Source organism: Gastrolobium bilobum, unplaced genomic scaffold, assembly GCF_033153095.1.
Source record: "Gastrolobium bilobum isolate Gb01-03AN ecotype WA unplaced genomic scaffold, APGP_CSIRO_Gbil_v1 utg10696, whole genome shotgun sequence".
Lineage (NCBI taxonomy): Eukaryota > Viridiplantae > Streptophyta > Magnoliopsida > Fabales > Fabaceae > Gastrolobium > Gastrolobium bilobum.
The window spans coordinates 51,351-78,918 of NW_026899284.1; the positions used below are offsets into that span (position 1 = coordinate 51,351).

Genomic DNA, 27,568 nt, shown 5'->3' on the forward strand with positions numbered 1-27,568 from the left:
GGGATATCATTTTGGCCTAAATTTAATGAAAATGTAATTATTTAATTGTTTTTTTAACTACTCAAAAAATCTCTTGTTATTTAATCCTATTAGGATAAGATTTTGACATTCACTTCCCCTAAATTTCTTTGTGCAAGCATGCATAATTAATTGTGCATGTGATTTATGTGTAACTGTCACGTGATAATTTTGCACCAAGTACATGTGCAACCATCTTTTTTCGCTCTTTTTATGTATAAATCGATACATGTGATTTGATTGATGGAAATTTTCTATTTTTAATTTTATTTTATTAAATTTTTGTATCAATTTTCTATAATGATTGGTTTCCATTTAAATATTAGTGTTTGGTTTAGGTTCATACCTTCCTTGCCTATAATGCCTACTAGTCTACTATTGCTACTACAAGATTGCTATTCTGCTACTAGTTAGATGCATATTGCCTGTTGGCCCAAGGCATTGTGCAAATGTCAATAAAAACTAAAATAACGTCGCTTACATAGCTCATCTATAAGGTGTGATTGATGTTAACACTATGTTTTATGAATTCAATTCCCAACACACTAGATTAACCACTATGCATCGTCATTCAGTGACTTTGGAGTATCATGCATCGTCTTTTTAGTAGATATAATTGTAGCAAGTATATGTTCATGTACCTATTGTGCAAATAGTTGTGCCTATGGTACATGTGCAACTTATGGTACCTTGTCATAAAGAACTGTAACAGTGCAATTGGTTGCTTTGTATTATTCAAGGCTGTGTTTAAATACACAGTGAGTTACAACAGAAAGATGAGCTAAACATGTACAGTTGTGATATGATAAGATCACACTTAAATAGCAAACTGTTACAACATAAAAACTACCTAGATTCAAATAGCAAACTGTTACAACATAATAACTACCTAGATTCAAATACAAGCAGATAATAACCTTATCCTAACACTCCCCCTCAAGTTGGAGTATGTAAGTGACTAATACCCAACTTGCCAAGTAGATAACAAAATTGCTTCTTCCCTAAGGCCTTTGTAAGAATATCAGCGGGCTGCTGGTCGGAACGGATGTAAGCAGTGGAGATTGTCTTTGTCATAAGGTGATCACGTACGAAGTGGCAATCCAACTCAATGTGTTTGGTACGTTCGTGAAAAACCGGGTTAGATGCTATATGCAGAGCTGCTTTGTTGTCACAATAAAGAAGCATAGGTTGAGAATGATGAACACCAAGTGAAGCCAAAAAGGCACGTAACCATAACAATTCAGATGTCGTGGCAGCCATGGATCGATACTCTGCTTCGGCAGATGAGCGGGACACAGTATGTTGTTTGCGAGTCTTCCAAGAGATAGGAGATGAGCCAAGGGTTACAAAGTAACCCGTAATAGAACGACGAGTGATAGGGCAGCTTGCCCAGTCGGCATCACAGTAGGCACTTAGTTGTAAATTACAATCAGATTTTAGTAAAAGACCTTGTCCCGGATTAGCTTTGAGGTATCGAAGAACTCGAATGACCGCCTCATAGTGTTGGACCTTAGGTTGCTGCATAAATTGGGACAAAATATGAACTGTGTAGGATAGTTCAGGTCGAGTGATTGTAAGATAAATCAAGCGGCCAACAAGGCGCCTGTAACGAGAAGGATCTTCGTAGTCAGGACCGGAAGACAAAGCAAGGCCATGATTTTGTTCAAGAGGAGAGTCTACAGGCTTACAACCAAGCATGCCACACCCATTTAAAATGTCAAGTGTAAATTTACGTTGGCTAAGAAATAGACCAGCAGATCCTCGAGCGAACTCGATGCCCAAAAAATACTTAAGTTTACCGAGATCTTTTATTCGGAAGCAAGTATTGAGATATGATTTGATGCGAGCACACATTGTGGAACTGTTACCAGCCAGAAGAATATCATCTACGTAAACCAAGATTGCGGTAAATGTGTTACCATGAGTGTAGGTAAATAGTGTATAATCTGCCTTGGATTGAGTGAAGCCAAAAGACTCAAGGGAAGTACGAAGCTTAGCAAACCAGTTTCGTGGGGATTGCCGAAGACCATATAAAGATTTTTGCAGCTTGCAAACTTGTCCAAAGTGTCCCTTATTGAATCCTTGTGGAATGCGCATGTACACTTCTTCATTGAGGTCACCGTGTAAGAAAGCATTTTGGACATCAAGTTGGTGAATCTCCCATGCTTTAGCAACAGCAACAGCAAGAAAAGTCCTGACACTAACCATTTTTGCAACAGGGGCAAAGGTATCTAAGAAATCCTCTCCTGCAATTTGATTGTTACCGGCGATGACTAGCCTTGCTTTGTAGCGATCAATACTGCCGTCAGACTTATGCTTGATACGATACACCCATTTGCATGGGATTGCTCGTTTTCCTGGTGGAAGTGTAGTAAGAACCAATGTATTGTTGAGTTCAAGAGCATCGATTTCTTCTTTCATGGCCTTTTGCCAATGAGGATGACACATTGCTTCCTTAAAGCCACGAGGCTCAACAGTAGCACAAACAACACCTAGAAATTTGGTATGCTGCGAGGAAAATTTGGAGTAAGATAAATAATTAGCTAAGGGATAGGGAGTACCTGAGGACGTGACCGAGGGAGTAGCCTGAGATGGAGTAATATGTGTAAAAATGGAGTTGCAATCAAAATCTTGTAAATATGCAGGTGGGTGACGTGTCCGTTGAGGTCTTCCAGTGGCAGGGAGTGGCATATTTTGAACTGATGTGCTCCCCCTATCAGTGGTGCTCCCCCTATCAGTGGATTCTCCAGAAGAAGATGTCTGTGGAGATGAAAGCGGAGTCACGGTGTGTTTCTCAACAACATTTTGGCCAGAAGAGACATCATGAAGAGTAGGGATGTATGTAGGCAAAGCTGGCACACTGGATACAGGTGGAGCTGAATTGGCATCAGCAAATGGAAAAACATCCTCGTGAAAAAGTACATCCCTCGAATAAAAGAGTTCATTGGTACTGACATCATAAAGGCGCCACCCTTTCTTATGAGTTAGATATCCAAGAAACACACATTTTCGTGAACGTGAGGCAAATTTATCTGTTGAACGAGGTTGTCTGTTGGCATAACAAAGACAACCAAATGTACGAACATGATCATAAGATGGTACAGTCTTGAACAATAGTTCGTGTGGGGTTTTACCAGCAAGCAACTTTGAAGGAGTCAAGTTGATTAGGTGTGTAGCAGCCAAGATACACTCTCCCCAAAAATCCAGTGGAAGATGAGCCTCAAATCGCAAAGCACGAGCAACATTTAATACGTGTCTATGTTTCCTTTCTGCACGCCCATTTTGTTGGGGTGTGTATGAGCATGTAGTTTGATGAAGGATACCCTCAGCAGCCAAGAAGGATGTGAGCGATGTGGCCTGAAATTCACCGCCATTGTCTGAACGAATAATTTTGATGGTCTTAAGAAATTGAGTTTTCACCATTTTAATAAAATGGATGAGTAATTTACTGGATTCGTGCTTATCAGACATTAAGTAAACCCAAACAAATCGGCTATGGTCATCAATAATAGTAAGAAAATAATGTGCACCAGTAAGAGAAGACAGATGATAAGGGCCCCAAACGTCTATATGAATTAAATCAAAACAATGCGTAGAACGCTTATTATTAATCAGAAACAAACTACGGGTCTGTTTTGCTTTGCAACAAACATCACAAAACAGCCATTGACTTATTCTTGCCAACAGAAACAGAGAAGGATCATGTCTACCAATTCTTAATGGGCTTGGACACTGCCACTTATGGCCATTTGCGAACCCAGATCCTAAATACTATCCCTTTGCCTTCTATGAATCGTGTTTATTCCATGATAACACAAGAGGAAACTCACAAATCCATAGCCAGGACTTATGATGACCCTATTGATGCCATTGGGTATGCTACTCGATCAAGTCACCGTACCAACTCTGTTGCACAACCTCCTCGTGTTGTTTGCTCTCATTGTGGCAGACCTCATCATGATGTCTCTCAATGTTACCAATTGCATGGTCGTCCTAACCGACCCTCTGGACGCGGACGTGGACGAGGTAGATCTCTACCATTTCGCAGGTCACCTGTTACTGCACATGCTGCCCATGCATCCTCTCCAATGAATGGTGTTATTGCATCAGATGCTCTTCAGGAACCTCAAACCAATGCTACCTTATCTCCTGAGACCTTGCAACGTGTTCTCACCATTGCTGAGTCCCCTAAACCTGCAACATCTGAGAACTGTAACAGTGCAATCAGTTGCTTTGTATTATTCAAGGCTGTGTTTAAATACACAGTGAGTTACAACAGAAAGATGAGCTAAACATGTACAGTTGTGATATGATAAGATCACACTTAAATAGCAAACTGTTACAACATAAAAACTACCTAGATTCAAATAGCAAACTGTTACAACATAATAACTACCTAGATTCAAATACAAGCAGATAATAACCTTATCCTAACATGTCACGCAACAATTGTGCATGGATCATATGCACAACTAGTTACACTTCAAGTATATATTGCACAACCACTGTATTAGTTGGGCAATATGTTTGGATTACACATTAATTCAATAATTACGTAATTAGTTCAGTTATTTAATCCTACTACGGTGTGAATTTGACATTAACTTTCCATAAATCCCTTCGTGCAAGCATGCGCAGCGCAACTAATTGCGCACATGATTCATATGTAATAGCCACGTGGTAATTTCCTATGAGTTGCACATGTATCATAGATGCAACTCATGGAAGCTTGCTACGTGCTAGTTGCGAATGGATTATGTGCGCAACCGACTGCGTTAGTTGGGTAATATGTTTGAACTATGCATTAATTCAATAGTTTTATTTTTAAAATACATTAATAAGGTATTTTTAAGTATTGTGGTGATTGAGATTTTATTCTAATTATTTTATAATTTATATTGAATGAAATATTTAAGTTGATGGATAAACATGCCAGTTTGGTTTATGTTTAAGATGTATGATTATATAATAAACAAGGTTATCAATTATGGTATTTTTTGCACGCAATTCTGCTATAATAACGTATTGAGCTATTTTTTGTTTCCAAATAATAATTAAAAATTGAGAAAAGTTAATAATTAATATTGAAAATGAAAAAACTAAATTAAAAAATTATATATAAGTTCAAATAGCATGGTTCGAATACATATTTCCAAAGCCTTAAGGTTTTTGTTAACCAATGTGGTCAATAGACGATATATGCAATTTTTTACAGGTTGTAAATTTTATACTAACATAATTGGTGACAATTTTATTATTCCTTCAAAAACTTAATTTCCAATCCCATGCGTATCTCACCCATTTCGCTTCTTAAATTTTTGTTCCCACAGATATTGATCGGCAAAATTATTCCACCCCCTTCTAGTATACCATTGTTTCACCACGAATCCTTCACACTTATTCTAATGTCGCCCTGACCCTTCACTTTTTCACGCCTATTCACCACTACTTTTTTCTCAACCCTTCACCTTTTTTCACACTGTTTCACCATTGTTGTTGCCTTAACCCGTTTCACTACTATTGACTCTTCATTGTTTCTTATTTTCCCGTTCCTATTGTTGTAACACCATTGCGCTGAACGAAATAATGTGCATATTGTTTCCATTCCGTTTGCGATGACATGCATCGTGAGGGCCATCAGTGTGCAAAGGGATTTTTTAGGAAACGATTGTAGGGTGGTACCTTTGAAGAAGTATACATAAGGTGGGGGTTTTTTTTGCTCGTGTTTTTCTTTCTTAGTGTGGGAGGAGATATAGGAAGCAGATATTTTGGTCATGGTTTATATTTTTTTATTTCTTTTCAAATTTTCATTTACTTGTTCTGCTCTCTTTTTTTATTTTGGTTCTTTTCTTTCTTCATTATTATGTTGTTTGCTTTTTTGATTGGTTTTGGTTTTAGTTCCCCTATTGGTTTTGGTTTTTGTTCCCCTTAGTCAGAATCAATTTTTCTCTTTTTTTTCTTGTCTGGTTGTTGAGAAAATGTGATTTTTTTTGTTAAACTTTGTTTGGTTGTTGAAAATTATAATTTCTTTTTATTTGGTTGATGAGAAAGTGTGATTTTTTTGTTATATGAAGATATTAGTTTGTTTGAGAAATTTTTTGGTGCTAAAATATAATCAATGATCCCAAATAAATGTAGTCACTTTTATGATTGCATATGTTTGGCTGCTGAGAAGATGAGAGTAAAGGTAATGTTTTTCGAGTTATTGAATAATTGATTTCTTTGAGGAGTTTATTTCATGCTAAATTGTGACTATGGACCAATTTATGAGAGATGTGTAACGTTTTGGCTTATAGCACAATTAAAAGCCTATGTAAAGAACAAGGCATGATTGAAAGGGAAGAAGGTTACCTAATGCAAGAGATTCTTACATTTTGCATGTTGATTTGTATTTGAAGTTAAATTTTCGTATTTGTTTGTTATCATTAAAACTTTTATTGACGTGATATTTTTGATTAATTTGTCTTGAGTGTATTAGTTTCACACAATCCATTTTTTAAAAATAAAAATAAAATACACCATGGTAACTTCTAATGGCAAGCATTGTTTCATATGTTGCCCACGCTTGCATTCTCCCCTCCCTGTGCCATTCACATGTTACCAATCAATGAGACTTGGCTATGCATTCAAGCACAAAATGCAAACACCAACTTATCTTTATAGGCATATCAGTTTATGAACTAGTTGATGTGAAACTATGAATCACACATGTATATATAAACTTGTGACAAATATGATATTTTTATATAATTGTATGACATATATCTATTTACAAATAAGAAACTTGTTTGTAATTATTTTGCCATTAGAAATTAGGAATTTGAAACTTTTCATCCTTATTTGAGTAAGAATCGAGGGCTTTTTCACCCTTATAACTTTTTATTAATAATTAATTACCAAATTGACCTTCATTATAAACTATTTCAAAAATTTAACCCCCTCAAAAAACATAACACCAATCTGCCCCTGTTTGACCGTTGACCAGCAAGCCTACCCGAGTACACCCCTCCCTACCCGGGTATTTTTTGAAAATTTTTGCCTACCCGGGTAAGGAGGGGTGTACCCGGGTATTGTTCTTGACACCTAAAAAATTGTTTGAATTATTTACCCGGGTAGGTAAGGATGTACCCGGGTAAATCTCCACTGCACACTCTAAATAGAGCTTCCCCACACCATAAGTAGTCCACACCCACTCGCTGCCCACTAGCATCTCATTCCCAAGTTTCCTTCTTTTTTTCGTCTCTGTGTTGTTCGTTAATTCTCTTATTCTTTTCAGTGTCAAAAAAAAGAAAAAGAAAAGGAATGGCTTTGTTCAGTAGCGTGCTATGCATTGCGTCACTTATCTCCCTGATGTGGATGGTTGAGGCTCGAATTCCAGGGGTTTACAATGGAGATTTACCCGGCTACATCCTTACCTACCCGGGTAAATAATTTAAACAATTTTTCAGGTGCCAAGAACAATACCCGGGTACACCCCTCCTTACCCGGGTAGGCAAAAAATTTCAAAAAATACCCGGGTAGGGAGGGGTGTACCCGGGTAGGCTTGCTGGTCAACGGTCAAACAATGGCAGATTAGTGTTATGTTTTTTGAGGGAGTTAAATTTTTAAAATAGTTTATAATGAAGGTCAATTAAGTAATTAATTATTAGTAAAGGGTTATAAGAGTCAAAAAACCAAGAATCGAGTCAATCATAGCTTATTGAAATTAGGGTTTTGAAACTTATACTAGTGTTTAGATGTATGTTACCCTTATTCAAAGAAGTTATGTCTTACTCAATTTTGACCCAGTGAATGTATTTTGTGTATGGATGGAAAGTTTGAATTTTTTTACATTCTAATGGTAAAAGATTCACAAACAAAATCCATAAATGCAAAGCGATATATGTTACTCGAATATGTCAAAAAATCATGTTTGTCACTCGTTTATTGTGTGCGTATGTGTTGTGAGAAATTCCACATCAACCAGTCCATGATATTAATATGCTTAATTATAAAAATAAACTACTATTTATAGTATAAGTGTCTGGTTTTTTTAAAATGGGCAATTTTAGTTTACGTGTGAGGCCTTCTACAAAAAGTCCTATCCTGATAAATTTTTTTATAATTTTTTATTAATGTGATCAATCAACCCATTTAATTGTATTTTTTTAAATTTTATTCCTTTTTAACAAATGAAATGTGTTATTTTTAACATTTTTTAATACTATGTTAATCAACCTATTAAATTATGAGTGGCTCTTTTTAATTTTACTCTTATCTAATAAATGACACATGTTTTTTTTTTACTTTTAAATGGCATTTTTTTTTGTTTACCAAAAAAAATTGCATGCTGTTTTCGATAACTTTTTTTTATTAATGTGGTCAATCAACCTATTTAATTATAAGAAAATATTTTTGATTTTGTTCCTTTTTAAGAAATGACATATGGTATTCTTTATTATATTTATTTTTAAATGGTCAAAATCACATTGCTTCAAAGCATGAGCGAGAAGAGGAGAAAAGCTTCAATGTAGGAGCATCGAACTTGGTGTTCTTTTTTACTAAATAAATTTTGTTTATAGGACTTAAAAAAATATATAATAAAAAACAAAGTGAATTTTTTTCATATTTAGTAAAAGAGAACATTAAATTCGGTGCCCTCGGTACATTGAAATTTTTCTCCAAAAAGAGCTCTTGGCATAATGGCATGTGATTCTCAAAATGTTGCCTCTTTTTTTTTTGTAAGTTACAACAAAATGTTGCCTCTTGGCATAAATAATTTTTTTTTTTAAATATAAGATGATGATAGTCCACATGACGAATTGTAAAGTGTCATATGTATAAACATTCATATTTTTTCGAGAGTAAGAGAAAAACAAAATATTAATGAGAATGGATCTTTTTATATGTTAATTAACATGATTTTGTTATTTGGAAAAATTATAATTATATGAGAGTGAATTAATAATAATAATAAAAGAGAGACAAAAATATAAGAATTCAAGTATTAATGATTAAGATCCTTTCATATAACATAATCATATTAAATTACATATGTGACAATCCATTTCCAAAACTAACTATAACAAAGTCATTCTAACCATATTCCTGCCAAATCATACTATAAAAAGCAAGACGACCCTACGTGGATTCTCAAAATACAAAATATCCCGATCGCGCGTGTGTGAGCTTGTCGCGTGCTACTCAACTTAAATGTGGCCTTCCCAATAGGTGGTGCAAGACTTGACCTTTTCAAGGTCTACGAATCATCTCTCTAATCCTCTGTAGTCTGCATCATAGGTGATCTGTGAATGAGGATGATTACTAGCGTATTCTTGGGTGATAAATCCCTTGACTACTTGAGAATCACACTCTAACCATATTTGCTTTAACCTAAGTTCTAAGCTAGCTTGAGGCTCGAAAGAGACTTGTAATTTTGCATAGAATTTTTATTTTTGACTTGGAAATCAAGTCATTCCAGTGTAGGAGGTTGTCCGTAACATTCAAATTATATGCAATACAAGCTTCTATTTAAGGATTTAATGTTTCTTTTATCCTATAACATAAAATTACTTTTTGTGACTCCAAACTAATATTATTTTAAAATCGGAAAAATATTTTTTATAATTTTAATTTTGTCAAGGTTATATTATATTAGCCTTTATTGTGTCATTTGATTAGTATAGATTATTTCAAATCCAACTTATCCTTATAATCGAGGACTATTTTAAAAAATCTTAATAATTTCGAATTATGACAAATATAAAATATTTCTTAGTATTTCAGTTTATTCTCAATTCAAAATGAAACATGAAATTGTATATTATTTAAAAAATTATTTATAATTTTTATCATTTATATTTAAAAATATAATTGAAGTTATAAGGATGAACTCAAGTTTACTATAAAATAAAAAATACGTAATTTGAACTATATTAAGATTTACAACTGTAAGGATTAAGCCTTATTTCAAGATTACCGCAACTCTGAAATTCCATTAAATAATTATTATACTGACCCACAAAATGCATCTCTTAAAAAAATAAAGTAATCATATTTAAAAAAGATCACTTAAAAATTATATTCAGAAAATAAATAAATTCTAGAAGCAGGAGAAGATATGGATGAGAATTGGGAAAGAAAAAAAAAAAAGGAAAATTTTAAAAAATGAAACAGTAACACTTCAAAAGACAAGTCAGCGTGCAAGGACGGTCCAATGAGAACAAGGCTGTGACGAAAGTAAGACGTGAGGCGGTTAAGTTTATCAAACCCCTGGTGTGAATCTTGCATGGGTTTACTTGGAAAAGGGGTAGTGGGAGTTGCAGAATCTAAAGAAGGAAACATCTCAATTATCAGCTTCCTTTTCAGGCGTTGTTTGCTCCTCCCATTTGCCGACTCCTCCAATTAGGGTTTTTTTCTTTCAGCGAAGAACTGTCTATATAATACCCTCCTCCCCCTCCTCCCAAATCGATGCACAAGAGAAATTGAAAATAAAGAAAAAAATAACGATGTTAAAGATTTCTATGTGGTAAATAGGTAACTCTATTGTTTTGTGTGTTTGCGCACTCAGGTAATTTCAAAACCTGCTCTTGATTCCTTGATTTCTTTTATTCTATGCTTTTCGATTCACAATTTGAATAATTGCGATTTCCACTGTTCTAAAAATTTCGCACGTCTTATTGACTTTTAGATTTGGGGCTTGGATTTAGTAGATCGGGGTAGATTTTGGTTGTACGTGGTGTTTGAACCGATCATGCTAGTTTTTTCATCATTTTTTGGGGCCGATTATGCTATTCGAAATGATTTTGATAGAGCATGGATTTTTTTTTTGGCTATGTTTTAATATGTTGATTGTCTTTGGTTGTGGTTGTTGACCGCTACAGCCTTGTTTTAATTTGTTGATATTGCATATGTATATATATATTTTAATTTTTATGAATTTTTATATTATTAATTTCCATCGCAGAGCTATTTCAGGGAAAAGCATGTACACTATGAACACTAACAGCTGTGCGGGGTATGCAAAACTTTATTTGTATGTGCCTTTTGTTGATTTTGCTGTATTTTTTAATTTAGTGTGATTTGTGATATTCTTGATGTTTTAGTTGGTCTGATTATGCCTAATTCTTTGATTTCAAGCACTAGTAGTACTAGTTTGGTTGTAATGCTATGTGTAGCCCTGTCATGGAGAGTGAAGATTTCAATGATGTCTTAGAGAGTCGGAACTAGATTTCCTCAAATGTTGCTTTAGATTCTACCATATATGGGCAAGGTTGTAACTTGTATATCGTGCATAGTCATCAGGTGTTTATTTCATAGGACTTCCAGGGAGCATATGTAGAGTTGAAGCTAGGGATTTAGTTTGTTGTAAAGCTGGTGCCATGGAAGTCAACTTCAGCCTACGTTATGAGTTTATGTGTACTGTTTTGGCAGGAATTTAAAATAATAAACCCAGTTTCCTGTTGGAATTGAGATTATTATTATTATTATTACTATTTTATTTTCTTGGTCATGGTAGTCAAAATCGTGACCTAAATCCTTGGATCGTACTAATGAGTTTTTCCACCGTGAACGATCCAACTAGAATCGTGAATCACTGGGATTGCAAAGGATCACTGAAAAAGCATAAACCCCGTGGCACCGTGCAATCTCATCATTACATACAATTCGCGAAAAGGAGAACCCTTGTTTGTGTTAAGACACGAACCTGTTATAAATCTAACCTACTTCCTTCTCTCGGAGGCTGAAGGGTGCAGCGGCCATGGAGCGGGCAACAATGGACGACTTGAAATTGAGCTGAGGTTGCTGAATAATTAGCCGAGCAACATAAGAAGCAAAACACTGCTGTTTATTCCATGAAGTGAAGGAGGAAGAAGAGGATTGGGGGAGATGGTGGCATGTGGCAGAAGGTGATCTTGATGGGGGACAAGTGTGAGCCGTTGGATTTGTTGGGTGTAATTTACTACGAGAAAAATGTACTATTTTCTTACTACGAAATAGTGTACTACAAGCCATTGAACAAGTGAAAGCTGCCATTGCTTTGTTTTCTTTTTTCTTTTTGGCAAAGTTATCAAATGCGGATTGCGGCATGTCGCGGCTAACCCTGAAAAATGCTATAGCATTATTGCAGGTTGCGGTTGCGGAAATAGCAGAATAGATATATGATAGAAATAATGACAAAAAAAAAAATTTTTTTTAAAGGCAGAGATAGCAAAAGTGACAGAGAGAGATGCAAACACATTAAAAAACTCCTAAAAAATTTCTGTTACACATTTAAATTTAGGACAAAATTGACATTTTGCCTTATGATAGCAATATGGCCGCGATTTGGCCGCAAATGCGATCGCAATGGCCACTATTGCGCTCCGATGGGGCGCAACGTAGTTTCTTGCGGCGAGACACCCGAACGTCCATATGGCGCGGCTCGCAGCGCTATTAACTACTATGCTTTTTGGAAAAAGTGTACTGGTTTAAATTGGAGAAGTTGGGGGGAGTGTTTGGAGTTTTTTCTTAGAGCTTTTTGAGTAATAATACATAATATCACAATTTTCCCCCCTTTTAGTAAGGAATATTTATATTCTATATTATAAAAATAAATAAGTAAGATATAAAATGTTGAGAGAGAGGTAAAATACATAAGCATGTGAAATAAATTGTAACAAAGAAAAGATAAATAAATATACAAATGTGAGGAACTCAGGAAAGCATGAAAACTATTTGTTTTGATTTATGTCTTTTATATTTGAAGTTGTTAATTAAATTTTAGTTGTAATTAGAAGGTTATTTTTTTATTCAAGTTATTTTATATGCATGGATGTGTATATATGTATATTTATATGTGTATATATATGTGTGTGTATTCGTTTTAAGTATAATTTTATTTTCCAAAGAGGGCGAGCCCGAAGCAGTAGTAAAGCCTTTCCTTTGTGAATGAAAGGTCATGGGGTTTGAATCTAGGAAACAACCTTTTTGCATTTGTGTAAGGGTAAGACTGTGTACAAAGATTGCCCTCGCCCCACCCTCGCTAGTCGGGATGTCGGGGTTTAATGGGGAGTGGTTTATAATATTATTTCTCGGGTAGGATCTTTACGATCCGTGTCAATCCCACTATGTATGATTTTTTCTCCCTCTTCCGATCCTTGGTAGGATCTCTATTTTGACTACCGTACCCCTGGTTATGGTTATCTATTTATCATTCATTCTATACAATTTGGTTATTTTTAGATCTCTTGGGCAAATGAGATTTCGTAATTTATTTAGTTTCCTTTTTTCATTAGTATTTGTTCTTATTTGTTATTTGTTACTGCATACAGCAAGCATGCTATTAGAATTCCTCCATTGAAGGAAAATGGAAGAAAGTGAAAGAAAATAGGAGAGAGACTTGAGAGAAAATAGCCATTGTGTTATTGTATTTCTAAGAGAATGAATCGAATACAAAGGGAGAGAGAACAAGCTATATATAGAGCAAGAGGCTGGCTCAGAGATGAGTCAGCAAAGCTAACAAACTTAAAACTGAATCTGAACAAACTAACTAATTACAAAGGCTAGCAATAATCAGCTGCTACATATACAAGGAAAGTATCCTACTACAAGCAAGCTAAAGCTAATTATATAAGCTAAAGCTAACTACATCTAATACATGCATGGTTCATGAACCGCTTTTTAGGAGCATTTGTAGAATTGCAATACAAAGAGTACATTTTTTGGTGTACATTTTTTTAGCCGAAAGGTTATCACATCGCAATTTAAATCTTGAATTGCCAAGCTAATTTTGGAATAATGAATTGTAAATCGTAAGATTCAGAAACACAACGAAAAATAGCTTGAAATATATCATATAATTGATGTATAATGCTCAATGTAATAATTTTAAACTAAGAATTAGGTATTGACTAAACAACTTAACCACAAGTCTAAAAAAATCATAAGTCATAGTCATAATTGAATCACATAAAGTGACTACTTGAAGCTTATGCTTTAAAAGAACGAGCCAAATAAGGTGCATCTGGAGTAAGCTAGTAACTGTGTGAAGTGTTTGTTTTAGAAGAATGAAAACACAAAGCAATGGAATAGCCATATAAAGATCCATAGTGTGTGTGTGTAAAACCCTAATATTAGAAGAATGAAAACAGTACAGTAGAGTAATCAAATGGAGTACATTCAATAACATTCCTTTAGTTCCTTTTGATTAAACTACTTAAGCTTATTTGAATTTTTTATTTTATTTATATAAAATTGGTGAAAGAAAAGAAAAAAATTAATGAATAGCTGAATCATGCGATTCGTTTCAGTGATACAGAATCACACCGATTCACACGAGTATTGCACGATTTAAAGCCATCTTCGATTCATCAGATGCCACAAATCGTTGGCTTGGAAAATTGTATCGAATTGTGTGATTCGAATTGCGAATCATGCGATTTATACACCTGTGCTTAGCTGTATTCTCAAATTAAATATATCCTCTGAACTTGTATCTTGGGGTTTTGCTGTCTTTGGCCTCATGACGAGCAAGTGTCATTAAATAGTTGAGAAATGCTTGCTGTAGAATTGAATAAACATTGCTTAGAATGATTGACATTATCTTGTTCATTGAAATTGTTTTCTTTAAAGCTTTTTAAGTTTAACGTACTGTATTTGAATGTTGTTGATTATCTTTTGGTGTATTTTATCAATATGATACTTTATTTAAATTTTAATCTTCTTGGAGATAGTACTTTTGCAATAATTCACTTGTGCAAGTGTTTCAGATACTTGTTTTGTCATACTGGGACTGCTTTCTATGTTTTAACTCCTTATTCTTTATTAAGTCAACTTTATAATGATGAGCGCCTGATCCTATTTATTAGTTCAATATTCTCAGAAGTTTTAATTATCCAGGGACTGCCAAATATTCTTGATGTCCTGGTCTACACCATTGCAGCCACTGTTTCTTTAAATCTGCTCAAGGTTTAGGGTTCTATTTGACTGCTGTATCTGAGCTTTTACATATAAGTGTGTTTATAGATATTGATCTAGTAGATAGAAATGGAAGCAAAAACCGCAAAGGCATTGGATAGGGTTGCACTAAATCTGAAGCGAAAGCGGGCTACCCGATGTGCTGTACATCTAAATGGAGCTTCGCGACCAGTGTTACATCATTGGCCATCATTTGCGTCACCAGCAAGCAGGGTTGTCAAACGGATGAGATTGGGCGGACATAAAAGCAAGCTGACAAATGCTGGTCCTCATATTGGACGATCCTTAGTTAGGTGTTATTTGAACTATAAGAAGAGTGGGAAGCCTGAACGTTTGATGTTCTATAAGAATGGTGGATGGTTGGACTTTCCTAAGGATGTTGTTGACGTGGTTAAGAAAGATCTCGAAGTCAAGAAGGCAGCTGTGGAGGTAGAGTTAAATGGCTATCATATCGTGCTAGATTTTTTACATATGTATCAGGTGGACTTGAAAACTGGTTTGCAACAACCTATTGCTTGGATTGATGAGGCAGGGTGCTGCTTTTTCCCTGAAGTCTATGCTGCTTCTGATGAAGAACCTTATAGTTTCTTCAAAGAGGATGGAAAAAGTCACGACTCATGTGAATCTAACGAAATAAAATTACAGTTAGAAATTGAAATAAATGGAGTGGATGAATCCAGGTTGGGGGAGTGTAGTGGGGAGTCCAATGCTTTAGTTAAACATATTCAAATTGATACTAAACAAAACTGCAGTCAATATGATGTAGAAGTTGAAGGTGGCATTAGCAAAATGGACTGCGGAAATGTTGGCGAAGCCATTGAGCAAAATCAAGACATAGGTTTAGATGCTTCTACTGAATCTGTATATGGAAAATTGGATTTGGATTCTGTACAGAAGATGTTTCTTAAGGGAATGAGTAGTTTTGGCAGTACTGGTACTGACATAGTTGAGATTTACCGCTGCTCTGGTTCGTCAATGCAAGTGCGATTGGAGCTATTCCAGAAGCAAGCTGAAATTACAAAAAAAATTCATGGGGATGCTAATGTTCAGTATGCTTGGCTTGCTTCTTCTAAAGGAGAACTATCTACAATGATGGAGTATGGGCTTGGTCATTGTAGACTATCTGTATCTAAATGCATATACGGCATTGGTGTTCATCTTGCAGCTGTTACCTGCCCTGACGCCAGGTTAGTTTGCAGACCTTGAACTATAAAATGTTTGAAATACTACTAATGTTAATGATAACATTATCTATGGCTTAAGTTTGTGTGGGTAAAAGCAAGATGAATAGTAGTGCATGGGCTTGCTTTTTTCAATTTCTAGACTAAGCTGCAAGTCTGGTGAGCAAGTTGATCCTTTATCTTGTAACGAAGTTGGTCGCTAAAATCTATCTTTGCTAAATCTATTCAGTTATATGTTAGAAATATCCTTGTTAGCATTTTCTTTCACTGTCACTCTCACTTTTAATTCATACTCTGTCATCTGCATCGGTCTTTGTTTGTAGTCTACATGATTTGAAAAAGTATTTACATTTTCTTATAAAAATGAAAACTATTTTGCAGACACTAGTAAAAGATGAATATATTCCGCCTTTATGTGACAGAGATGTCAGGGATACTGACCAAAATGCCACTGTTCACCAACTTTTTTATCTAAATGCCACGCGAACAGTGTTATTTCCCAATCTGCCACGGGGGCAAGTTCGCTTCTGACACAAGCGACCTCGGTTTGCTGACGTGTCACATTTTTAGTGGATAACAAATATTAAATTTAAAAAAAAAAAATTCAAAAAAAATGAAGTTCGCCTACCATGTAGGCGAACTTGATTAAAATATTGTTAGAACCGAGGTCGCCTGTGTCAGAAGCGAACTTTGACACCACCAGGGAGCTGACACATCAGCAAACCGAGGTCGCTTGTGTCAGAAGCGAACTTGCTGCGTGGCAGATTGGAAAATAACACTGTTCGCGTGGCATTTAGGTAAAAAAGTTGGTGAACAGTGGCACAATGGTCACTGTTCCGAGATGTCATTTCATTTGTATAAAATTGATCATTTTCTCGTTGAATATTGCCGTATTTCTGTCTACGACAATTGTATGGTTTAATAGTTCCTTATCCAATACTGGTCATAGTGCGTTTTGTGCTAAACTGCTGGAATAATCTTTAATTAGTTTTTATTGCTCACCTTTTACCTTGAGGGTGGAGTTATGAGCATATTTCCTTGTTCTTGATATTTTTCTAATTATCAGTACTGTCAAAAAAAATTTCTTGAGAAACTTGTATTATAATTTTGATGTATTGTTGCATACAAAGTACATTTTTTCCATATTTCTTTTATCATAATGTTTTCTTTACTGCCTACTTTATTATGTTATTATTTGATATTTATTTTCTGGATTGTTCTGTTGTAATGCTTAGAGAAGGATTCAATTTTTCAATCTTTACAGTGCACGATATTGTGATGTTGACGAAAACGGGATTCTGCACTTGGTGTTTTGTCGTGTAATATTGGGGAATGTGGAGCTTCTCCGTCCTGGCACTGGTCAGTTTCATCCCAGTAGTTGTGAATATGATAATGGGGTGGATGACATTGAATGTCCAAGATACTATACTATATGGAATATGAATATGAACACCCACATCTATCCAGAATTCGTTGTTAGTTTCAAGGCCTCTTTGGATGCTGAAGGTATGTTTTTTTTGTTTTGCTATTGACATATGTTTTCCTAGAAAGAATAATTTATACATTTTAGTATTATATAATTAGCATAGTTGTTAGAATCATGTGATTAGGTAAGCCATCGATTCACATCATGTGATGAATGAGAGATGGCTTTGAATCGTGCCATACATGCATAAATCGATGATGCAGAATCACACTGTTGATGTCTATTGTTGATGATGTTACTTTTCTTTCATCAATTCTGATAAAAGAAATTGAAAAGTCAAATAAGCTTAAATTGTTAAATGAAAAGGAACTAAAGCTGCTCTATTGAAAGCATCCTATTTCAGTCCCATTTTCATTCTTATGAAATGGGGGCTTCTCACAGTCACTCACTCTATGCATGTTCTTTGGCTATTCCATTGCTTTATTTTCATTATTCTCAAACAGATATAGTCACTCGTTCTATATGCATTTTATATTGCTATATCGTTGCTTTATTTTGTTCTTTTGTAACATAAGCTTCATGCAGTCACTTTATATGACTCAATTATGACTTTTGACTTATGATTTTATTTTGTAAGACTGATGAAGTGATATTGTTAATTTCTAGCTTAAAATTATCGAGTATTATACATCATTTATATGATATATTTTTCATTGTCTTCAATACAATTTATAATGCACAATTCAAATATTAGTTTCTTCCACGATACCTTGATAATTAGTAGTCAGTAAGTTGATCAAAGGCAAACTAATTGATATTTATGGTTCATTCTTTCAATTCAGATGGAAAAGTTTTAGAGGATTTTAGTATTAGGAATCAGTGTTTCATCCATATATTTTTAGTATCTCCTTGTGTTTGGTCTCTCTCACGTTCAGCAAATATATCAGATAAGTCTGGTTCAGTGAAACTGTATGATTGTTATTCAAGGTTATCAAATCACAAATCGCCAAGCTTATTTTTGAATTGAGAATCATAAATTGTATTAAATCGTAAGATACAAAGACACAATGAAAAGTGGTTTGAAATATGCCATAGAAATTATTCGAATAGTCAGTTGTGCAATTCGAATTGTGTGATTCTAGTAACTATGGGGCCATTCGTTTCTGAATAAAAATTTATTCTTGATCACTAATACATGATGCATTTTTACAGGCCAATTTTGTGGAAGTGAGAGTAAGAATAATGTTTCTGGGGTTAATATGGTCATTCGTGGTCCTCGTGGCCTGTTACAGTCAGACTCTTCTACAGTAGATACTGTAAGTTACTTGATATTTGAGCTTTGTATCTTATGCTTTGCCAATTTTTCTACATAAAGGGCTTTGGTAATACCTATTTTTAACCTTTTATTTTAAACTAAGAATGCTTTTTCAGTTTCTGTTCTCCTTTTTACCTTATATTTAAAATATTTTTCTCACTTTTAATTTTTCTTTCGATATGGAGAAAAATCACGTGGTTGATATATTCTGAAAAAACAGAAGCAGTTAGCATTTGATCTTCCTTTATTTTGTGGAAGAAGTGCCAAGGATGTGATAGCTTCATAACATTCCAGTGAATAGTTTGTCTGAATGGTCTGTTTTTACCCGTGAATCTGTGATCACATAATACTTTTTTTTCCTGGGTTGGGGTAATATGTGATCTTTTTTCGTTATTTGTGATCATGTTATACTTTTTCTTACCCTCTTAGGAATGTAGCTCATTCAGTTATTATTGTTATAATTTTATTTTCTCTGGTGTATTATATGTGAGTAGCCTTCAAGGGCCTACCGGTTGGCCTGTTCAATAAAACATGCCTGGCTCAGGCCTAAATCAGTCTAATAGTCCAAGTTAGGCTCAAAAGATTCTACGTAGGCCTGACTTATTTAGTCCAAAGCCTGGCTTGACGAATTTACACCCCCACGTGAGGTCGGTTACTTGATTAACATATATATTCATGTGTCAATGTACAACTTATCCTCAGGGAAAAGCTGCTAGTGTGGTTGCTAGCACCCCAAAAGCTCCAAAATCCCCTTGGATGCCATTACCTATGGTTTTTGCCGCTATCAGAAACAAGGTTCCTCCCAAGGATATGGGACTGATCATAACACATTATGGACAATTCAAGGTATGTAAAGTAGCTGCACTTGATACTCAACTGTCTTGATTGATGAAATATATTTAATATATCATGCTGTTCTAGTTCAGTCAAAGCAGATATCCCGTGATGATTTCGTGAGGAAGCTGAGGTTGATAGTTGGAGACACTCTGTTGAGAGCTACATTAACAAATCTTCATGTCAAGGTACATACATATATATATATATATTAAATTTAATTTGGTTTTGAAATCTTGTGCATGGTCTTCTGCTGTGATACCCTACTAAAAGAGTTACTTGTTTTTAAGTAAACTAGGTTATAATTTTCATTTTTTTATATATAAATTTTGGAATCTTATGCGCTGTCTTGTGTTGTGTGGTTATACCTCCTAAATGTTTAACTGTCTACTTGCAGATACCATCAAATGGTGAATTGAAAAACTCAAACAGGAAGGAAGGCTGAGGGTCTCTTTCTGTGAGGAGGTGAAGATCTTCGCACTTGGAGTTAACTACTGTCAGATTTTCTATCGTGTTTTTCATTTCCTTGTCATCTTCATTGGACCTGGAACCTACTTGTTATGGAACTTCATTAGAGTTTATTTTGAACCGTCTGTGATCAGATGCATTGTCAAGCGTCATATTTTCTACCTTATATTGGGGTTTCATAATAAAAACCGTTGATTGGATATTCCGTGTTTTTTTCACTTCAAAAATGAGCTCTCACTTCGTACGGTGGATTGGCGGATTGAACTTATTTAAGTAACAAATGGTTTGAAGCATTTTAGGGAGATTTTATCTCTAATGTCCATGTTTATCTCGCATGAAGGTGGCTAGCTTTTGGGCTGGTTGTCTGATTGGAATACAGTTAACGTTGTTTCTGATTTGGTCTGGGAATTGTAATGTTGGATCTTCTAGTGTCTTGTTGAAACAATTATGGGTGATTTTAACTACTACAGAGGTTGGCTGGAGACTGACTCCTTGTGAGGTCAGATTTGTGTTGGGGGGTTGTCTTTCTGCGCATGTGCTCTTGTTTCTTCTACCATTAAACTTGATTGATGTAATGGGCGCTTTCGTGTCCCAATGTTTTAGGCTGACGGGTTTGCTAATTACTCGTGGGTTTGAGAGGGGTTTATATTTTCTCGTTAAACCATCTGACTTTGGTGACTTTCTTAAGATAATCTCGCTATTCTCTTTCTTGTGTAGTCTTGTTCAAGCCCTCTCTAGCATTTAAAAAGGTTCTTATGCTATAACGGAACTATGCATTTGAGCTCCAATATTGTGCTAATGATAGCAACATTCATCATACGGCACCCACGTCTTTTCGTCTCGCTAAAAAAGTTAATTATGTCGTGGATCGTGTAATAGGATGTGTGAGAACTTTTTAGAATATTCAAAACTCCTGTAGTGTTAAAAATTTGATGAATTTTCGTGGCTCACATCGAAAGTCTTGTGGCTGCAAATATTTTCCATTGTCCATTGGGAGCAAGGAATTATAGTCCTGGTAACTCTTTAGACAAGTGTAAAAACATCATCTTCATTTTTGGGGTAGGTGGCTAGAGAAGTATAAAAATGTTTTTGTCGAAAATTGACTATCAAAGTTCTTTTAGGTCATCAAATGATGTAGCTCAGTTGGCGTTGGGAAACTGAGTGGGTGGGGATAAAAGTAAGTATGTGTTTGATCCTTTTCAGTATTGTTTTTGTGAGGGTTTAAATCTTTAATTTCGAGATCTGTTCCGAATCAGACTAATCACGAAGTGATGAATCGATTAAAATATTTCGTAAAGAAAAAAAAAAAAGTCTCCTTCTAGATCCATTTTCCTGTGTTTCTAGAATTAAAGGTCAAGAAAGTCGTTCTGAAGCATTTTTATTTTTGCAATTATATTTTGCTTGTTTCTTCGTTAAGCTTTTGTTGGGATGAGATTCTTGGTTTAACCTCATGATGCTCCAGAAAGCAGGTTGGCATCCATTCATATTGCATGCTGAGTCAAGGAAAATGCCAAGCAGTTTGGACGAAAGGTAGTTTGCTTGCGAATGCTGATTCTAAGTTTTAGAAGGACCTAGCGAAGATTACATCGGCAGCAAATTTAACTTCTGGACCCACGATTGTGTTCCCGATGAAACTCTCTTATCTAAGTCTTTTAAAGCTGATTTCAGGTCTTTAGTTATGAATATTTCATATACAATTGTATGCTTTTACATGAGAAATCAGTTGCATAAGTTAACTTCAGTAGATGAACGTCCTTACAAGGAAGAAACTTTTGATGGTGTGCTTTGGGCAAAACCCCCATCAGGAAGCTGGATCATCAAATTATGTGGGACTTTAACAGAAGTGAGGGGTCTTGAAGGAGTAGGGAATGAGAAAAAGCCCGTCTGTTGAATAGGGTAATGGCAATGCTTACCTTGCAGTTTGGTCTTCTCGAGGGTCATTTAAGAATATGATTCTATAGCTTCACTCAGAATCTGTCAAACTTGCACCAGATGGGAATGACAGACTTGTAACACATAACTTGGGGCTAGTTTTATTAAAGGAGTGAGAGGTTGAATTTTGTTGCATTATAGATTGGTTGGCGAATCATGGCTTATCTTTCCACCCAGGAATACACATTCTACATCAGCCACCAAAGGAGTTACCTTTCTTTGCCCTGGTCCCTTCCTACAAGGAAGAAGAAAAAGGAAAAGGAAAAAGAAAACTCCTACCTATTAGGCACTTACCATTTAGCTCCCCATTTCCCACTCATTTAAACGATCCAGTCCACATCAGTTTAAACGTCGTATGATCAGTTTCACGACCAGACGAGCACTTAATTATGTAGCAACATCCATCGTATAGTAATCGAAACTATAGAGCATTGGTTTTGCCAACTACAATAGCAACTTAAAATCACTGAAGCTGTCTCTCATATTACCATGTGGTAGATAAGCACTTGTATGGACAAATTTCATGTTACTCACTTATTAAAAGAATCATTACTCTGTTCCTAGATTACGTCACCTTCAGTTGATGGATCCCAACCTGGGGGTTTGATGTTTGGCCAATCACCGCGACATCCCAATCTTATGTAGAGGCTTTTTTTATCTGCAACATGACAGAGACGATGTCAATAATAAAAATGTGTAAGCTGCTCACCTTCAATCTAAAAACCCCTCCTCCTTCCACTTGTAAAATCATTTTTAGCTCTTTTCTTATTCCCTTTCCTGCGAATCGAAGCAGTGGTAAAACTGTTCTTTCATGACTGAAAGGTCATGGATTCGAATACAAGAAACGGTCTCTTTGCAATTATGCAAAGGTAAGACTGCGTACAAGGATTGTCTGCATCCCACACTCGCTAGTCAGGTTAAACAATGAGTGATTTTTTTTTTTATTCCCTTCCCTCTCATTAGTACTAAGGAAAGATACTCATTGACCTGCTGCACTCCTCATTTTAAACCTTCCTATTTTCAGTTTTCATTTTCATCCCATAAAATCACACCCTAATCTCAATGAAAAGCAGTTTGCCAGGTTATCAGTCCAAAAATCACGTGTTAAGGTGAACTTAAACTTCAAACAATTTTGACCACTGAAATGAATGACAAATGAATAGAAGTCATTGGATCAAAATGAGAGCATGGAATCCAGTTATAAATTAGCGCAAGTACCTGGAAGTTTCTTGTCTGACAGGATTAACTGTTTTAGGGCACTCAAACATGCCTGTGACACACTTTTGGCATAAGCAGGATCCCAGCCCTGTAGCTTAACAACCACATCTGCATTTGTGTATGCAATTTTGCCATCTATGACATTTTTATGGGTCTCCTCCCTTGCAGAATCTTCATCTGTATTTCAAGCTATTAAAAACCCATTTTTACTGGAAACAACAGGCTGAAGAAATCATGCTAGTGAATATTTTAGGTAGACAAGGGTATGTCTGGGAGTTGGGAGGGGAAGGGTGGGAAAGGAATCAAAAGAAAATAAAGGGAGAGTGAGGGCGGATTATGAAAAGTGAATTCATAAGTTTCCTTCCCTTTGTTTGGATGTTTAAAATCCTCCTAAGTTCTCCACATTGGTGGAACTACAAGATGTTTATAAAGATTAATAAGGGAAGGTCCTCGGGGGTTACATGTCATCTCCCATTTCCTTCCCTTCATTTTACAAAACTCCCAAATAAAGGTGGGGTTTATTTGAAGGGAAATAGTTGTATTATGTTGTAAGAAATTGGTTGTGTCATGATATAGACACAACCAATGTGGACCCCATCATTTTCTTTCCTTTTGTTTTTATTTTAAAAGTGGTGGGGTCCACACTGGTTATGTCTATAGTATGACACAACCAATTTCCTACTACATGATACAACTATTTCGCTTATTTGAAACCAGGACTATTCACGAGAAAAACTTCAATGCATTGGGAGCAATGAACTCTGTGTTTCCTTTTACTAAATAGGTGCTCCGGGTGCATTAAAGTTTTTCTCCCTCTTCACCTCATTTCCTCCTAAATCCCCATCCAAACATACCCTTGGTAGTGGTAAAAGTTTCTTCATGAGTCGAGGCTCGGGTGACTGATCTCTATTTTAGTTCCAAGTCATGAATAAATTTGAAGGTTCAAAACAAGGTTGGAATGGAGACATGTGCGGTAAAAAGCAACCAAGAATTGATCAACAAAAATCACCTATTGCTTCAGTCTGTGACAACCAAACAGTAAATCCTGCATACAGATGCCGCCATTTATCAGCTCTTCTAGCAGCACCCTGTTGCCCTCCCAATGTTGCAACTACTGCCCTCACATGACTGGCATACCATTACCATTAAGTTGGAAATAAATGAGTTAGTTCCCGATCAACAAAAATTATCCAGAAAATGAAATGAAGCGATTGACGTACCTACTTATGCTTTCAAATACAGTGCTTTCTGCTTCTGCTACAGAGTCATAACCTTCAGCAAGCACCCCTGCAATTGATTACACTTGTTAATGCACTGCAAAATATGGTATTTATGTCACTTCAAGTACTCAGATGCATACACTTGTGGTAGCCATATCCTTTAATATTAAAATAACTAAATAAGATGCATCACCACAGTGATATCTTTCAGGGTGAGGGGTTTGACTAAAGAAAACTGACGGCTGACTATAAAATACATAAATTGCAGCAAGGATAATGGGGGGAAAAGGAGAAAGATAGTGTGCAAGGATATAGTGAATTTGTATATATGAGATATGTACTTGAGAACAACGGAAGCTTCAAACAAATACAACTGTTTCATTTTACCAAATAAAAAAAAAAAAAAAATACAACTGTTTCAGTGGACAAGATTATAAAGCTAGAATTTGTTTTCTCCCTTTGTAACATATATTTGTCAATGGAAGCAACAAACAAAAAATGGCTACAAAATGGTAGTATCAGAACTCAGCAGCTTCCATAAGATGCTGATGATTCATACGCTTAAGCAGAATGAGCACACTCCTTTGGTTTCATCCACCAGAGTAGGTAGTACCTAAAACTAATGTAATACTATCTTGTAAGACATCACTGGAGGCACTCCTTAGATTGATCCTAGAGCTCTATTAGTAGCATTAAAGATGCTAATATTGATAACAATACATAGTATTAGTATACAGATATTTGATGTCTCAATTATATGTTTGCCAAAACCCTGCCGCACGGGAGGGAAAAGAGCAAGCTTTGACAACAAGAAGCAAGGTATAGCAAAGACACTCACATGAATCCACGGTTTGCTTGGAATATGTTTCCAGTAACTCTTTTGTAGTAAGTGGCGTGTACCTGAGAAGAATATCAAGCACTAGAATTTATCAGCCATTGATGAAATTTCCAAATCAATCATAAAGTGCATCCCTTTATATAATTATTGCTCCATAAAAGCTAATTTAAGTAACCAGAATTTTGAATATAGCTATAGCTGGGTATGCAGCATGATAATTGATATATCATATATGTGATATTGGAAATAACGCTCATATGTGATTGAGTTGTAGGAATATTGATAAATAGAATTACAAATGAACTTATGGTACCCAAGACCAGTTGCTAGCTCTTGAGCCACTTTCTGGTTGATTTCAGTTGAATCACCAACAAGATAGATTGATGCTCCTTTCAGAAGTTGTGTAGATCCTGCAGTAAGTGATTCCCATGACTCCATGATGTCAGGCCATTTCAAATCAGGATCCTGTTTCTTGAAGTTCACAACAAGTTGATCATCATCTATATACCTGTCCAAATCAGACCATTCAACTAAGAAAGCAAAGGCTTGAACCCAAATACTAATTTTTAATTTTTTTTTTAATTTCAAAGAAAAAATGTCATTTCAATTGCACAAACCATATTGTTTCAGCGGGTTTAATCTTGCCAAAAAGAGGATTAGTTTCTATCAGTGTGATGGGAGATCCTTGCCGAAACACTTTAACAGCTAAAGATGTATCGTTTGTATCAACCGAGATGTCTCTTGTGCTTCGGATATCCAACCCTCCTATATGTAATCTTAACTCCACCTCCGAAGAACAATCAGAAAACTGCAATTTTTTCATCAGATATAATCAAACTCAACTAGTAAAAGAGAAAGACTTTAGAATAAGAACAATATGTGTCTTTGCAATTTGAACATGGGAAATGGTTGGGCACAGATAAAACTAATTAACTGACATGGCTTTAGTCATAAACAAGTCATATCCTAGTCACAAGTCAACTACCAATTTTCTTTATCTGTGGTACCTCGTAGGTTGTGGTGGAAAGGGGAGCGGTTGAGGAACACTTGCAGGAACCGAGACTAGGATAGTATTTGCGAGATAACAAAGAAGAAAAAGGACGAAGAGAGAATGCACGGAGAGACACCACATTTGGTTTTAAAACTGAGAATTCGAGGCTTGTGGTTGTGGGGTTTCGTGAGAGAAAGCAGAGACCAGCTGGAGCAGCTGCCATTCCTACAATAGATAGAGATAACAATATGATGCAGCTCCCACCTCCCAGGTAGCAACTAGCAACGTTAATTTTTGCAAAATTGGTTCCCTTTTTTTTTTTTTTCCCCCTTGGACTTGGGCCTCCGTGAGTGACCCAATGCTCAAATACACCAAACATTCTCACATCCCCGTATCAGCGTAGTGTTTTTGATAATTGAAAATATTCAATTTGATAAGCTTGTAACTGGATCTTATATTTAGACATCAGATAAATCAATAATTTACGGAAATTCTTCTAATCAAAATTGATATTAGATCAATTCGTAACAAGAGCAAGAGAAGATGACCAACATGCGTTGATTTCTCTCATGTTTTCACAAATATAATCATGAGTAATGTTGTTGAGATATATAGTCTCACATTGATTGTGTGGGCAACTAATGTGGCCTTTATAAGGCCTTGATCACTCTCACCATTTGAGCTAGCTTTTGGGGTTGTGTATCCCAAGGTTCTTTACATGGTATCAGAGCTTGAGTGACTATAAGGTCACAAGTTCGATCTCTTCTCACGGCCCCCCACTCTCAAGTGGAATTAAAATAAAAAGCACAAAAAGGTAAACCAAAAATTGGGCTTGTGCAATATCCACACTTCAAGCCCAAAGGGCTCTCATGTGAGGGGAAAATTGGGCTTGTGCAATATCCACACTTCAAGCCCAAAGGGCTCTCGTGTGAGGGGGCGTGTTGAGATATATAGTCCCATATTGATTGTGTGGGCAACTAATGTGGCCTTTATAAAGCCTTGAGCACTCTCACCCTTTGAGCTAGCTGTTGAGGTGGTGTATCCCAAGGTTCTTTACATGGTATCAGAGCTTGAGTGACTATAAGGTCGGTCACAAGTTCGATCCTCACCGTCCCCCACTTTAAAGTGGAATTAAAATAAAAAGCGCAAGTAATGTGGAGTTTATAAGGTTTTGGGCACTCCCACCCGTT

General features: G+C 35.7%; 2 protein-coding genes across 6 annotated transcripts; one reads left to right on the forward strand and one right to left on the reverse strand.

The window, feature by feature from the left end:
• The first annotated feature begins 10,337 nt into the window (after window positions 1–10,337).
• LOC133289177 (inactive poly [ADP-ribose] polymerase RCD1-like) lies at window positions 10,338–20,773 on the forward strand. Of its 5 annotated transcripts, none has more exons than XM_061487053.1 (8): window positions 10,338–10,567; window positions 10,964–11,032; window positions 14,878–16,142; window positions 17,401–17,642; window positions 18,775–18,878; window positions 19,580–19,723; window positions 19,804–19,899; window positions 20,109–20,767. In XM_061487053.1, exons 3-8 carry the CDS (start codon window positions 15,025–15,027, stop codon window positions 20,154–20,156), a joined length of 1,752 nt encoding a protein of 583 aa, XP_061343037.1. In that variant the 5' UTR covers window positions 10,338–10,567; window positions 10,964–11,032; window positions 14,878–15,024; the 3' UTR covers window positions 20,157–20,767. The 5 variants fall into 5 exon arrangements, 4 of the variants coding, with proteins under 4 accessions (XP_061343037.1, XP_061343036.1, XP_061343035.1 ...); XM_061487052.1 differs by having other exon boundaries at window positions 10,964–11,014; XR_009748463.1 differs by having other exon boundaries at window positions 10,338–11,014; window positions 19,799–19,899; window positions 20,109–20,773.
• Window positions 20,774–22,382: 1,609 nt separating this feature from the next.
• LOC133289205 (probable inactive shikimate kinase like 2, chloroplastic) lies at window positions 22,383–26,628 on the reverse strand. The gene is made up of 8 exons (XM_061487096.1): window positions 26,395–26,628; window positions 26,005–26,195; window positions 25,701–25,895; window positions 25,388–25,449; window positions 24,550–24,616; window positions 24,339–24,457; window positions 23,330–23,506; window positions 22,383–22,769 (listed from the first exon to the last, which is right to left on the reverse strand). Exons 1-8 carry the CDS (start codon window positions 26,599–26,601, stop codon window positions 22,672–22,674), a joined length of 1,116 nt encoding a protein of 371 aa, XP_061343080.1. The 5' UTR covers window positions 26,602–26,628; the 3' UTR covers window positions 22,383–22,671.
• Between the last annotated feature and the right edge of the window lie 940 nt (window positions 26,629–27,568).